At 53.0% G+C, this 13,000-nt stretch overlaps 1 protein-coding gene across 1 annotated transcript; it reads left to right on the top strand.

Moving 5' to 3' along the window:
- The first annotated feature begins 379 nt into the window (after positions 1-379).
- SPATA32 (spermatogenesis associated 32) lies at positions 380-12,773 on the top strand. Its single transcript, XM_029074655.2, has 5 exons — positions 380-509; positions 8,079-8,133; positions 8,903-8,969; positions 10,692-12,379; positions 12,635-12,773. The coding sequence occupies exons 1-5, from the start codon at positions 380-382 to the stop codon at positions 12,729-12,731; spliced, it is 2,037 nt and encodes a 678-aa protein (XP_028930488.1). The 3' UTR covers positions 12,732-12,773.
- Positions 12,774-13,000: the final 227 nt, after the last annotated feature.

Genomic DNA, 13,000 nt, shown 5'->3' with positions numbered 1-13,000 from the left:
CACGCTAGTCTAGCCGGGATATAACGACAGCCTGTAACAGTAATTGTCAGCTGTGTGACTGTGGGCAAGTCACTTCACTTCTCTGGGCCTCAGTGACCTCATCTGGAAAATGGGGATGAAGACTGTGAACCCCCTGTGGGACATCCTAATTGCCTTGTATCTCCCCCAGCGCTTAGAACAGTGCTCGGCACATAGTAAGCGCTTAACAAATACCAACATGATGAATGAATGAATGAATGAGTGAATGGGGGGGGGGAGGCGGACACCGGAAGCAGCCAAAGGGCCGCCGGGGGCCCCGTGACGTCATAGAGGCCGCGAGTGACGTCACAGGCGCGCCCGGCGCCGGCCTGCCCCTCCCCCGCCGGGGCCGCGCCGCAGGATGCGGGGGAGCCAAGAGCGCGCTGGAGGCGGGTGCGGGGACCGGCCGACCGACCGACCGCCCGACCGACCACCCGCTCCCCTCCGACCCCGAACCCGACCCCGACCCCGAGCCGCCATGGGGCTGACAGGTGCGGAGGGGCCGGAAGTGACGTCACGCGCGGGCGGCGGGTTTCGGGCCGCAGGAGCTCAGGCTTGCCCCCTGCTGGCCACAACCAGATCCCGCACCCCCTTCCCTCCTCCAGTCCTTACTGTGTGCCCAGCACTGTGCTAAACGCTGGGGGGGGGGGAATAATAATAATAATGTTGGTATTTGTTAAGCGCTTACTAGGTGCAGAGCACTGTTCTAAGCGCTGGGGTAGACCCAGGGGAATCAGGTTGTCCCACGTGGGGCTCACCGTCTTCATCCCCATTTTACAGATGAGGGAACTGAGGCCCAGAGAAATGAAGTGACTTGCCCACAGTCACACAGCTGACAAGTGGCAGAGCTGGGATTCGAACTCATGACCTCCGACTCCAAAGCCCGTGCTCTTTCCATTGAGCCACGCTGCTTCTATGGGGAAGGGGGATACAGCCTGGCTTAGTGGCAAGAACGCGGGCCTGGGAGTCAGAGGTCATGGGTTCTAATCCTGGCTCCGCCACTTGTTACCTGGGTGACTTTGGGCAAGTCCCTTCACTTCTGTGGGCCTCAGTTCCCTCATCTGTCAAATGGGGATGAAGACGGTGAGCCTCACGTGGGACAACCTGATGACCTTGTATCTACTCCAGCGCTTAGAACAGTGCTTGGCACATAGTAAGCGATGAACAAATACCATTATCCTTATTATTATTCACTTCTCTGTGCCTCACTTACCTCATCTGGAAAATGGGGATGAAGACCGTGAGCCTCACGTGGGACAACCTCATTACCCTATATCTACCCCAGTGCTTAAAACAATGCTTGGCACCTAGCGCTTAATAGTAATAATGTTGGTATTTGTTAAGCGCTTACTCTGTGTCGAGCACTGTTCTAAGCACTGGGGGAGATACAGGGGCATCAGGTTGTCCCACGTGAGGCTCACAGCCTTCATCCCCATTTTACAGATGAGATAACTGAGGCACCGAGAACTTAAAAGACTTGCCCAAAATCGCACAGCTGACAAGTGGTGGAGCCAGGATCAGAACCCATGACCTCTGACTCCCAGGCCTGGGCTTTTTCCACTAAGCCTTCAATATAAATAGATATAGAGAAACAGTGTGGTTTAGCGGATAGAGCCCGGGCTTGGGAGTCAGAGGACGTGGGTTCTGATCCTGGATCCGACACTTGGCTGCTCTGTGACCTCAGGCAAGCCGCTTGATTTCTCTGTGCCTCATCTGGAAAACTGGGGATTAAGACTGTGAGCCTGTCTATTCTATATAATTCTAAATAGAATTATAGATATATACATATGTGCATAAGTGCTGAGGGGCGGGGAGGGAGGGAAGAGCAAAGGGAGCAAGTTGGGGTGACGCAGAATGGAGGGGGAGCTGAGGAAAAGGGGCTTAGACTCCTTATTGTTATTAATAGTGATAATCATATTTATTGAGCATTTACGGTATGCAAAACACTGTCCTAAGCACTTGGGAGAGGACAATAGAACATCAAACACATTCCCTGCCCTCAACGAGCTCACATCCCTAACACCCCCAAATAGAAGCCCTCCTCCCCTTCCTTCCAGGTGTCATTTGTTGATTGCTTGCTGTGGACCAAATGTTGGTGTGGAACCAATATGATCAGTCGTATAATAAGAATTGTGGTATTTGTTAAACGTTTGCTATGTACCAAGCACTGTGCTAAGCGCTTATTAGAGAAGCGGCATAGCTCAGTGGAAAGAGCTCGGGTTTGGGAGAGGTCATGGGTTCTAATCCCGCCTCCGCCGCTTGTCAGCTGTGTGACTTTGGGCGAGTCACTTCACTTCTCTGTGCCTCAGTGACCTCATCTGTAAAATGGGGATGAAGACTGTGAGCCCCATATGGGACAACTTGATTACTTTGTATCCACCCCAGTGCTTAGAACAGTGCTCGGCACATAGTAAGCGCTTAATAAAATACCATAATTATTATTATTTAAAATGGGGATTATGACTGTGAGCCTCATGTGGAACAACTTGATTATCCTGTATCTACCCAATGCTTAGAACAGTGCTCGTCACATAGTAAGCGCTTAAATACTAACATTATTATTATTATTCAAGCAAATCAGGTTGGACCCAGTCCCTGTCCCACATGGAGCTCACAGTCTTCATCCCCAGTTTATAGATGAGGTAACTGAGGCTCAGAGAAGTGAAGTGACTTGCCCAGGGTCACGTGACAGGCACAGGGCGGAGCCGGGATGAGAACCCAGGTCCTTCTGACTCCCAGGCCTGTGCTCTCTCCACTAGGCTACACTGCTTCTTGTACTAACCGCTTAATATAAACAGATCAGACAAAGCCCCAGGCGACACAGTCTAAGGGAGGAGGGAGAAAAGGTATCTCCATATCTCCCTTGGGGGCAGGGATTGTCTCTACTGCTAAATCGTACTTTCCAAGTGCTTAGTACAGTGTTCTGCACACAGTAAGTGCTCATTAAATCCGATTAAATGAATGAATTTGACAGATGAGGCACAGAGAGGTGAAGTGACTTGTGCACAGTCACACAGCAGGCAAGTCGCACTGCCGGAACTAGAACCCAGGTCCTCTGATTGCCAGGCCCACGCTCTTTCCCCTCTGTGCTGGGCTCTAGGGCCCACCCAACTCCTGGAGTTGGCAGTCAATTGTATGTATTAAGTGCTTAATGTGTGCAGAACACTGTACTAAGCCCTGTGCGCCTGCCCTGCCCTGGACAGCTTGGATTCCCAGTCAGGTCCCGGAGCCTGGCAGCCAATTCCTTGCCATAATAATAATAATTATGGTCTTTAAGAACTTACTATGTGTCAGGTGCTGTGCTAGCACTGAGGAATTATGGTATTTGTTAAGTACTTACTATGTGTCCAAAACTGCTCTAAGCGCTGGGGTAGCTATGAGCAAATCGGGTTGGACACGGTCCCTGTCTTATGTGGGGCTCGTAGTCTCAGTCCCCATTTTACAGGTGAGGTAACTGAGGCACGGAGAAATGAAGTGACTTGCCCAAGCTCACTCAGCAGACAGGTGGCGGAGCCAGGATTAGAACCCACCACCTTCTGACTCCCAGGCCGGGCTCTAGCCACTATGCCAGGCTGCTTTCTTATGGGCCACCATCTTGTAAGCCCGTCAGTGGGCAGGGATTGTCTCTATCTGTTGCCGAATTGTACATTCCAAGCGCTCAGTACAGTGCTCTGCACATAGTAAGCGCTCAATAAAAACTATTGAATGAATGAACAGTTAGTGGACACAACGAGGTCACAGTCCGGAAAGAGCCAGCCAGGGCACCCTTGGAAATCCAGGCCGCTGTCGGCAGACCGGGCCGGGCTGGGGCGTCAGGTCTCAGGGATCTGAGTTCCAGATAGGCAGTGCTCTGGTCTCCAGAGCGCACGCTCCGCTCCTCCGCCGCCCACCTCCTCACCGTCCCTCGGTCTCGCCCATCCCGCCGTCGACCCCCGGGTCACGTCCTCCCGCGGTCCCGGAACGCCCTCCCTCCTCACCTCCGCCAAACTGATTCTCTTTCCCTCTTCAAAACCCTACTTAAAAATCACCTCCTCCAAGAGGCCTTCCCAGACTGAGCTCCTCTTCCCCCCTACTCCCTCTGCCATTCCCCCTTTACCTCTCTGCAGCTAAAGCCTCATTTTCCCCTTTTCCCTCCGCTCCTCCACCTCTCCCTTCCCATCCCCACAGCACCGTACTCGTCCGCTCAACTGTATATATTTTCGCTACCCTATTTATTTTGTTAATGAATTGTACATCGCCTCGATTCTATTTAGTTGCCATTGTTTTTACGAGATGTTCTTCCCCTTGACGCTGTTTATCGCCATTGTTCTCGTCTGTCCGTCTCCCCCGATTAGACCGTAAGCCCGTCAAACGGCAGGGACTGTCTCTATCTGTTGCCGACTTGTTCATCCCAAGCGCTTAGTACAGTGCTCTGCACATAGTAAGCACTCAATAAATACTATTGAATGAATGAATGAATAAATGATATTTATTGAGCATCTCCTTAGTGCCAAGCCCTCTACTAAACGCTGGGATACTGCAGTAGTTCATTCAGTCGTATTTATTGAGCGCTTGCTGTGTTCGGAGACTGCAATAGTTGCCACAATAACTACCTTTAAGGAGCTTAATAATAATATAATGTTGGTATTTGTTAAGCGCTTACTATGTGCAGAGCACTGTCCTAAGTGCTGTGAGAGATACAGGGTCATCAGGTTGTCCCTCGTGAGGCTCACAGTCTTAATCCCCCTTTTACAAATGAGGTAACTGAGGCGTAGAGAAGTGAAGCGACTCGCCCACGGTCACACAGCTGACAAGTGGCAGAGCCGGGATTCGAACCCACGACCCCTGACTCCCAAGCCCGGGCTCTTTCCACTGAGCCAGTTTACAAATCTAATCTTATCGGAGGGGGCGGTCAGGGAGATGTCCTGAAATTGCAATGGAACCGGCAGTGGTATTTATTGAGTGCTCACTGTGTGCAGAGCACTGTACTCAACTCTTGGGAGAGTCCAACATAATAGAGTTGGTAGACACTTTCCCTGCCTATAACAAGCTTCCAATCTGGAGGGGATGGAAGGGAGTTAACTGTGTAAAATATGTCTGTAAGTGCTACAGGAGGCTAAAACACTCCCCTTTTGAGAGCAGCCCAGCCCCTCTTGTACTGTAATAATCCTTGCCCTTAAGGAGTTTGATAATAATAATAATGTTGGTATTTGTTAAGCGCTTACTATGTGCAGAGCACCGTTCTAAGCACTGGGGGAGATACAGGGTCATCAGCTTGTCCCACGTGAAGCTCACAGTTAATCCCCATTTTACAGATGATGTCAACGGGGCCCAGAGAAGTGAAGTGACTCGCCCACGGTCACACAGATGCCAAGTGGCAGAGCTGGGCTTCGAACCCGTGACCTCTGACTCCGAAGCCCAGGCTCTTTCCACTGAGCCACGCTGTCCAGCATTAGTCATGGGCAATTCCCCAGACCAGGATCTCACAAGGATCCTTGGGGTTGGGGTGACCCCGAACCCCTCGCCATGCATGGCCCAGTGGAAAGAGCCTGGGCTTGGGAGTCAGAGGTCATGGGTTCGAATCCCGGCTCTGCCACTTGTCAGCTGTGTGACTGTGGGCGAGTCACTTCACTTCTCTGGGCCTCAGTTCCCTCATCTGTAAAATGGGGATTAACCGTGAGCCTCACGTGGGACGACCCGATGACCCTGGATCTCCCCCAGCGCTTAGAACAGTGCTCTGCACATAGTAAGCGCTTAACAAATACCACCATTATTATCTTCTCTGGGGGTCCCTCCTCCCCCTCCCACCTTTGCTGAACCCAGAGGAACAGCAACCGGACTTCATTCATTCAGCTGTATTTATTGAGCGCCTACTGTGTGCGGAGCACTGTACTAAGCACTTGGGAGAGTGTACCGTAACAATAAACAAGACACATTCTCTGCCCATAATGAGCTTACAGTCTAGAGGGGGAAACGGGTATTAATAGAAATAAATAAATGACAGATAGGTACATAAGTGCTATGGGGCTGGGAGGGGGTTTGAATAAAAGGAGCAAATCAGGGCGATGCAGAAGGGAGGGGGAGATGAGGAAAAGTGGGGCTTAGTCAGGGAAGGCCTCTTGGAGGAGATGGGCCTTCAGTACGGCTTTGAAAACAGGGGAGAGTCATTGTCTGTAAGGAAGGAGGGCGTCCCAGGCCAGAGGCAGGACGTGAGCAAGGCGTCGGCGGCGAGATAGACAAGATAGAGGCGCAGTGAGAAGGTTGGCGTTAGCGGAGGGAAGTGTGAGGGCCGGGTTGAAGTAGGAGAGTAGCCGTCAAACGCCCTTCTGGCTCCTCCCAGATAGCAGTGAATCAAAGGAGGTGTTCCCTACCCCTCTAGACTGGAAGCTCGTTGTGGGCAGAGAGTGATTTTTGTTCTGTTGTACTCTCCTAAGCGCTTAGCACAGTGGTCGGCCCACAGTAAGTACGACTGGCTGACCGACTGACCACCTCTTGGCGGGAGAGGGTCAGGCGAGGAGATGGGCCAGAACCAGCGGGGCTCAGTGGAAAGAGCCTGGGCTTCGGAGTCAGAGGTCATGGGTTCGACTCCCGGCTCTGCCACTTGGCAGCTGTGTGACTGTGGGCAAATCACTTCACTTCCTGTGCCTCAGTTACCTCATCTGGAAAATGGGGATTAACTGTGAGCCTCACGTGGGACGACCTGACTACCCTGTATCTCCCCCAGCGCTTAGAACAGTGCTCTGCACATAGTAAGCGCTTAACGAATACCAATATTAACAAGGATGGAGGCGGAGAGGCGAGGGGCAGGGAAGGGGTCCAGGTCAGGGTCTGCAGGGGAGAGGGCCGTGGGTGCGAGGGGGAAGCACTGCTGAGAGGCCGAGCCTGAAGCAACTGGCTAAATCTGGGGTCCCGTCGCAGGGGCCGGGTCCCCCTTATTGACCCAGAATCACTCTGGGCTTGGCTTCCGACCTCCTTCTTCCTCCCTTGGCCTTGGACCCTATGGCTCAGTCATTCAGTCAGTCATTCGTATTTATCGCATACTTATTGGGTGCCCACCCTCCTCTTATTCATTCATTCAATCGTATTTATAGAGCGCTCACTGGGTGCAGAGCACTGTACGAAGTGCTGGGGAAAGTACAACTCAGACAATTGCTCTCCCTCACTTCAAAACCTTATTAAATAATAATGTTGGTATTTGTTAAGCGCTTACTTATTAAAGGCAAATATCCCCCATCTCTTCCCTGACTAAGCCTCCCTCCCCTCTTCTCCCACTCCCTTCTGTGCCGCTCTTACTTGCTCCTTCATTCATCCTCCCTCCCAACCCCACAGCACATATGTATATATCAGTATAGATCTGTAATTTATTCATTTATTTATTCCTATTAATGTCAGCCTCTCCCTCAAGATTGTGAACTCGTTGTGTGCAGGGATGTGTCGGTTGTTAGATTGTATTCATTCATGCATTCAGTGGTATTTATTGAGCGCTTACTATGTGCAGAGCACTGTACTAAGCACTTGGAATGGACAATTCGGCAACAGATAGAGACAATCCCTGCCCAATACCCTCCCAAGCGCTTAGAACAGTGCTTTGCACTCAGTAATCGCTCAATAAATACGACAGAATGAATGAATGTACTAAGTGCTAGGGACAACAAACAGACACATTCCCACAGTGAGCTTACAGTCTAGAGGGAGAGATATGAATAGAAATCAGTAAAGCAGCGTGATTCAGTGGAAAGAGCCCGGGCTTGGGAGTCAGAGGTCATTCATTCATTCATTCAATAGTATTTATTGAGCGCTTACTATGTGCAGAGCACTGTCATGGGTTCGAATTCCACTCTGCCATTTGTCAGCTGGGTGACTGTGGGCAAGTCACTTCACTTCTCTGGGCCTCAGTTCCCTCATCTGTAAAATGGAGATTAAGACTGTGAGCCTCACGTGGGACAACCTGATTATCCTGTATCTACCCCAACGCTTAGAACAGTGCTGTGCACATAGTAAGCGCTTAACAAATACCAACATTATTATTATGATTATTAAACAGCTTTGCTCACTCCATCCTACTCCCCTGTCCCCTCCAGATGCCAGTATCTTTCCATGCTGCAGTAAGAAGGACGTGGATGTAGTGGAGACTTGGTAATGCCCTGCCCAGCCCCTGTCCCTCGGGGTATCCCCAGGGCCCGGATCACTTCTGACCCTGAGACCCTCCCCAACTTTTCCCGGGCCAGCCCCTCCCAGCGGAAGGGCTGGGCTAATCCGGCACGCTTTGTGTCCAGGGGTGACTCTGGGCAAGTCCCTTCACTTCTCTGTGCCTCCGTTACCTCACCTGTAAAATGGGGATAAAGACCGTGAGCCCCACGTGGGACAACCCGATTACCCTGTATCTCCCCCAGCGCTTAGAACAGTGCTCGGCACGTAGTAAGCGCTTAACAAATACTAACATATCCCGGATCTGCCACTTGTCAGCAGTGTGACTGTGGGCAAGTCACTTCACTTCTCGGTGCCTCAGTTACCTCATCTGTAAAATGGAGATTAACTGTGAGCCTCATGTGGGACAACCTGATTACCCTGTATCTACCCCAGTGCTTAGAACAGTGCTCAGCACATAGTAAGCGCTTAGCAAATACCCACATTATTCTTCTTCTTATTATAATACCAATACCAATATTATTATTATTATTATGGGGGTTGACCAGAGCCTGTCGGCTACCGCTGGCCGCTTCCTCTCCTCAGGAGGCCCTCAGGGTTGGGGCTCGGGCATCTTGACATTCGACTCCCAGGCCCCACAGCCCCAGGTCACTGACCATCCGCATCTCCCTGGGGGGGAGAAGGGAACCTAGAAGCCCGCCGAGCCCCCCGGCAGCCCCCAGTTCAACCCAATCCTCTGGCCCTCCCCCTCCCGCAGCCCGAATGAAATTCAAGAACCAAAGCCAGAACCAGAGCCGGAACCAGAGCCCGAAGACATGGTTGAGGTGATGACTGGGCCCGCTTTGGGGTGAAGGCTGGGGGGCCGTGCTTTAAGGGGGGAAAGAGGGATCCGGGCTCAGTCCCTTGGGGGACTTCCCACTTTGAACCCAACTAGTCAATCAAAGGTATTGATGGAGCGCTTCCTGTGTGTAGAGCCTGTACTAAGCGGTTGGGAGAGTACAACATAACAGAGTTGGTAGACATGTTCCCTGCCCACAACGAGCTTACAGTTCACGGCATTTGCCTACAGGAAGCCATTATTGCCAAGGGCCACCAAATCACCCCCCTTTGTCCCCCCCCACCCGATCCTTTCTGACGAATTCATTCAGTAGTATTTATTGAGTGCTTACTATGTGCAGAGCACTGGACTAAGCGCTTGGAATGTACTCGGCAACAGAGACAATCCTTCCCCAATGACGGGCTCACGAATGTATGCTACTTCATTCGTTCAAAAGTATTTATTGAGTGCTTACTATGTGCAGAGCACTGTACTAAGCGCTTGGGCTTGCAGCATGGCGTAGTGGATAGAGCACGGGCCTGGGTTTTAATTAGAGCTCCACTCCTTGTCTGCTGTGTGACCTTGGGCAAGTTACTTAATTTCTCTGGGCTTCAGTTACCTCATCTGCAAAATGAGGATTGACTGTGAGTCCCACAAGGAACAGGAAGTGAGTCTAATCAGATTTGTTTGAATCCACACCAGCGTTCAGTACAGGGCCTGGAACATGTTAAGTGCTTAACCAATACCAGTTATTATTATTATTATTATTATTATTGTTATTATTATGTCAGCCTATCTAGAAGAGTAGTGCAGAGGTTCCCAGAGGACTCTTGGACTCTTTGGCTCTTTCCCGGCCCCAGAGACGGGCGGTTCTGGTTATTGCCCTCACGGATTCTAAGGGTCAAATCTGTTGAGCGCTTACTTTGTGCAGAAAGCACGTGGCCTAGTGGAAAGAGCAAGGGCCTGGGAGTCAGAGAGCCTGGGTTCTAATCCTGACTCCGCCACTTGTCTGCTCTGTGACCTTGAGCAAGTCACTTAACTTCCCTGGTCCTCAGTTTCCTCATCTGTAAAAAGGGGATTAAGAATGTGAGCCCCTTATGGGACAGGAACTGTGTCCCACCTGATTAACTTGTATCTACCCCAGCGTTTAGAACAGTGCTTGACACATAGTAAGCGCTTAACAAATACCCTCATCATCATCAGGGACTGTGTCCAACCAAATGATCTTGCATCTCCCCCAGTGCTTAGTACAGTGTCTGGCAGAGAGTAAGCCTTAATAAATATCACAATTATTATTTCTAAGCACTTGGGAGAGTCCAGGATAGCAGAGTTTGTAGACACATTCGCTGCCCGCAAGGAGCTTACCAGAGGGGGAGACAGACATTAATAGAATTGAATAAATTTCAGATGTTTTACAGAAGTGCTGTGGGGTTGAGGCAGGGGTGAATAAAGGGTACAGAGTGAAGCAAGAAGGAGTTGGTGAGCTGGTGCACCACCCCCAGCCTTCCCAAAGATTAGGTCCCCAGCCCAGAGGGCAGAGCTGGGCACAGCTCCAGGACACACCCCTAGTTTTAGGGCACGCCAGCAGACGCTCGTGGATGAGGGGGTTGGCGGGGGCAAAAGGAATGGGGGAAGCGGGAGCAGGTGGGGTTCAGGGCACAGGAGGTCCAGAGGACGCAGGGGCTCCAATCAAGCATCACCCTCCTGATGGAGATGTTGCCTTTGACAGTTACTCGATGAGCTCCCTGAGCTGGAGCTGGACCCGGAACCAGAAGAACCAGACCCAGAGCCGGAGCCAGAACCGGAGCCCGAGCCGGAACCGGAACCCGAGCCGGAACCAGAACCCAAGCTGGAACCCGAGCCGGAACCTGAGCCGGAACCGGAGCCTTTGGTGGAAGAAGAGCCCCCTAGCACAGTCGACGTCCATGTGCAGACGTCGGATTTGGTGTTCAAGCCGGCCCCGCGGAAGGTGCCCCCGGGCCCCAAGGCGGATATCGAGATACAGACCTCCCTGGATTTGCTTCAGTCCTCCCCGCCCAAGCCGCTGACCCCCGCCGCTTGCACCACAGAAGCGGAGCCGCCTGCCGGGGTCCGCGCAGCCCACGTGCAGACCTCCAAGCACCTGTTCTACGTCGACAGGCTCATCCAGGCCTCGGAGAACAGCATCCAACAGGCGGCGGGACCCGAATCCCGGTTGCTGCCTCCCGCCCCGAATGCCAAGGCCTCCTCTTCTCCCTCCTCTTCCTCCTCTCTCCCCAGGCCCCCCACAGATAGCCCCTTCAGCCCCGCGGAGGCCTGGCCCACGTCCCAGACCTTGTTCGAGTCAGACCTGCTTAGGCGGGACTCTCAGGGCCGCGCTTTCGGGGAGGAGCCTCCCGCCTCCGACATCTCGCTCAGCAAACGACAACCCCCGGAGGCCTCCTCGAAGAGCTCCTCTTCTGCCTCCGTTCTGGGACCCCGAGACGTGGAAGAGCAGGCTCCGGGGCACACTCCAGCCGCGACCCCTCCAGCCAAGCTCTCTGCTTCGAAGGAGTCTCAAAGATTCGCTCCCGGGATCTCTCCATCCAGGACCCCTTCAGCCAGACTGTCTGCCTCGAAGGAATCTCAAGGATTCGCTCCTGGGCCCCTGCCGGCTGAGCCCTCTGCCTCCAAGGAGTCTCAAAAATCTGCTTCCAGGCCTCCTTCAGCCAGACCTTCTGCCTCCAGGGAGTCTCAAAAATCTGATCCCAGGCCCCCTTCAGCCAAACCTTCTGCCTCCAAGGAGTCTCAAAAATCTGCCTGCAGGACCCCTTCAGCCAGACTGTCTGCCTCAAAGGAGTCTCAAAGATTCACCCCTGGGACCCCTCCAGCTGAGCCCTCTGGCTCCAAGGAATCTCAAAAGGTTGTTTCCAGGCCCCCCTCAGCCAGGCCTTCCGTCTCGAAGGAGTCTCAAAGATTCACTCCCGGGCCCCCTCCAGTTGAGCCCTCTGCCTCCAAGGAGTCTCAAAAATCTGCTTCCAGGACTCCTTCGGCCAGACCTTCCGTCTCAAAGGAGTCTCAAGGATTCGCTCCTGGGACCCTTCCAGCTGAGCCGTCTGCCTCCAAGGAGTCTCAAAAATCTGTTTCCAGGCCCCTTTCAGCTAGACCTTCATCCTCAAAGGAGTCTCGAGGTTTCGCTTCCAAGACCTCTCCATGCAGGACCTCTCTAGTCAGGCCCTCTGCCTCCAAGGAGGCTCCAGAATTCACCTCCGGGACCCCCGTAGCCGGGAGCCCCCTAGCTTGTCCATCTGCGGATCCTGGGGAGAAGCCTCGGACACGCTTCCCCTCAGAGCTGCAGGGGCTGCTCTCGGGACTGGCCACGGTAGAAAAGCTACAAGAGAAGAGGACCCCTCACCCCCAACCAACAGCTCAGGCAGCAGAGCAAGAAATGCGGAAAAAGTAAGTGTTGTCCCCGGATCCCCAGAACCCACAAGCCCTCGGGGTCCCCGGGACCCAGGGCTGCCCTCTCCCTTCCCCTCCCCCCGGCTTGCAGGGACCCCAAAGATGATTCCCAGAGGCCCCGGGTGATTCCCAGAGGCTCCTGCTCCTTCCCTGGGGCAGGGGTCTGCGGTCCGTCCCGCTCCCGCAGCCCGGCCCGCCCCCGGCCCTGACGGTGCCGGCCCCAAGCTAACGCTCTGACTGTTTCTCTTCCAGCGGGAGAGCAGGAACAAGGAGAGGGACCCCGATATTGCTGCATATACATTTAAAGATGTCGTGTCGCAGCCCCCCAACAGCCCCCCACAAAGCCTAGATAAAGCTCGGCCTCCACCAATAAAGCCTCCAGTGCTAAAGGGCGGGCTTCTGCCGTGTGTTTCTGGCCACCTGCCGTGGGTGCTCTGGCTGTCCCGTCCTCTGACCTTTGCTCCCTCTGACCCTCTTCCTTTTGGGCAGCCCGCTTGAGCTCGGGACTCCCTCCAGGCCCCTGCCTCTCCTATTTTTTAAAAAATTGTATTTGTTGAGCACTTACTAGATGCCAGGCACTGTATTAAATTCAGGTAGATACAAGGTAATCCGACTAGA

Source organism: Ornithorhynchus anatinus, chromosome 11 (genome assembly GCF_004115215.2).
Source record: "Ornithorhynchus anatinus isolate Pmale09 chromosome 11, mOrnAna1.pri.v4, whole genome shotgun sequence".
Taxonomy (NCBI): Eukaryota; Metazoa; Chordata; class Mammalia; order Monotremata; family Ornithorhynchidae; genus Ornithorhynchus; species Ornithorhynchus anatinus.
The sequence above is the reverse complement of the archived record's forward strand: the minus strand, read 5'-3'. Positions and strand labels throughout refer to the sequence as shown.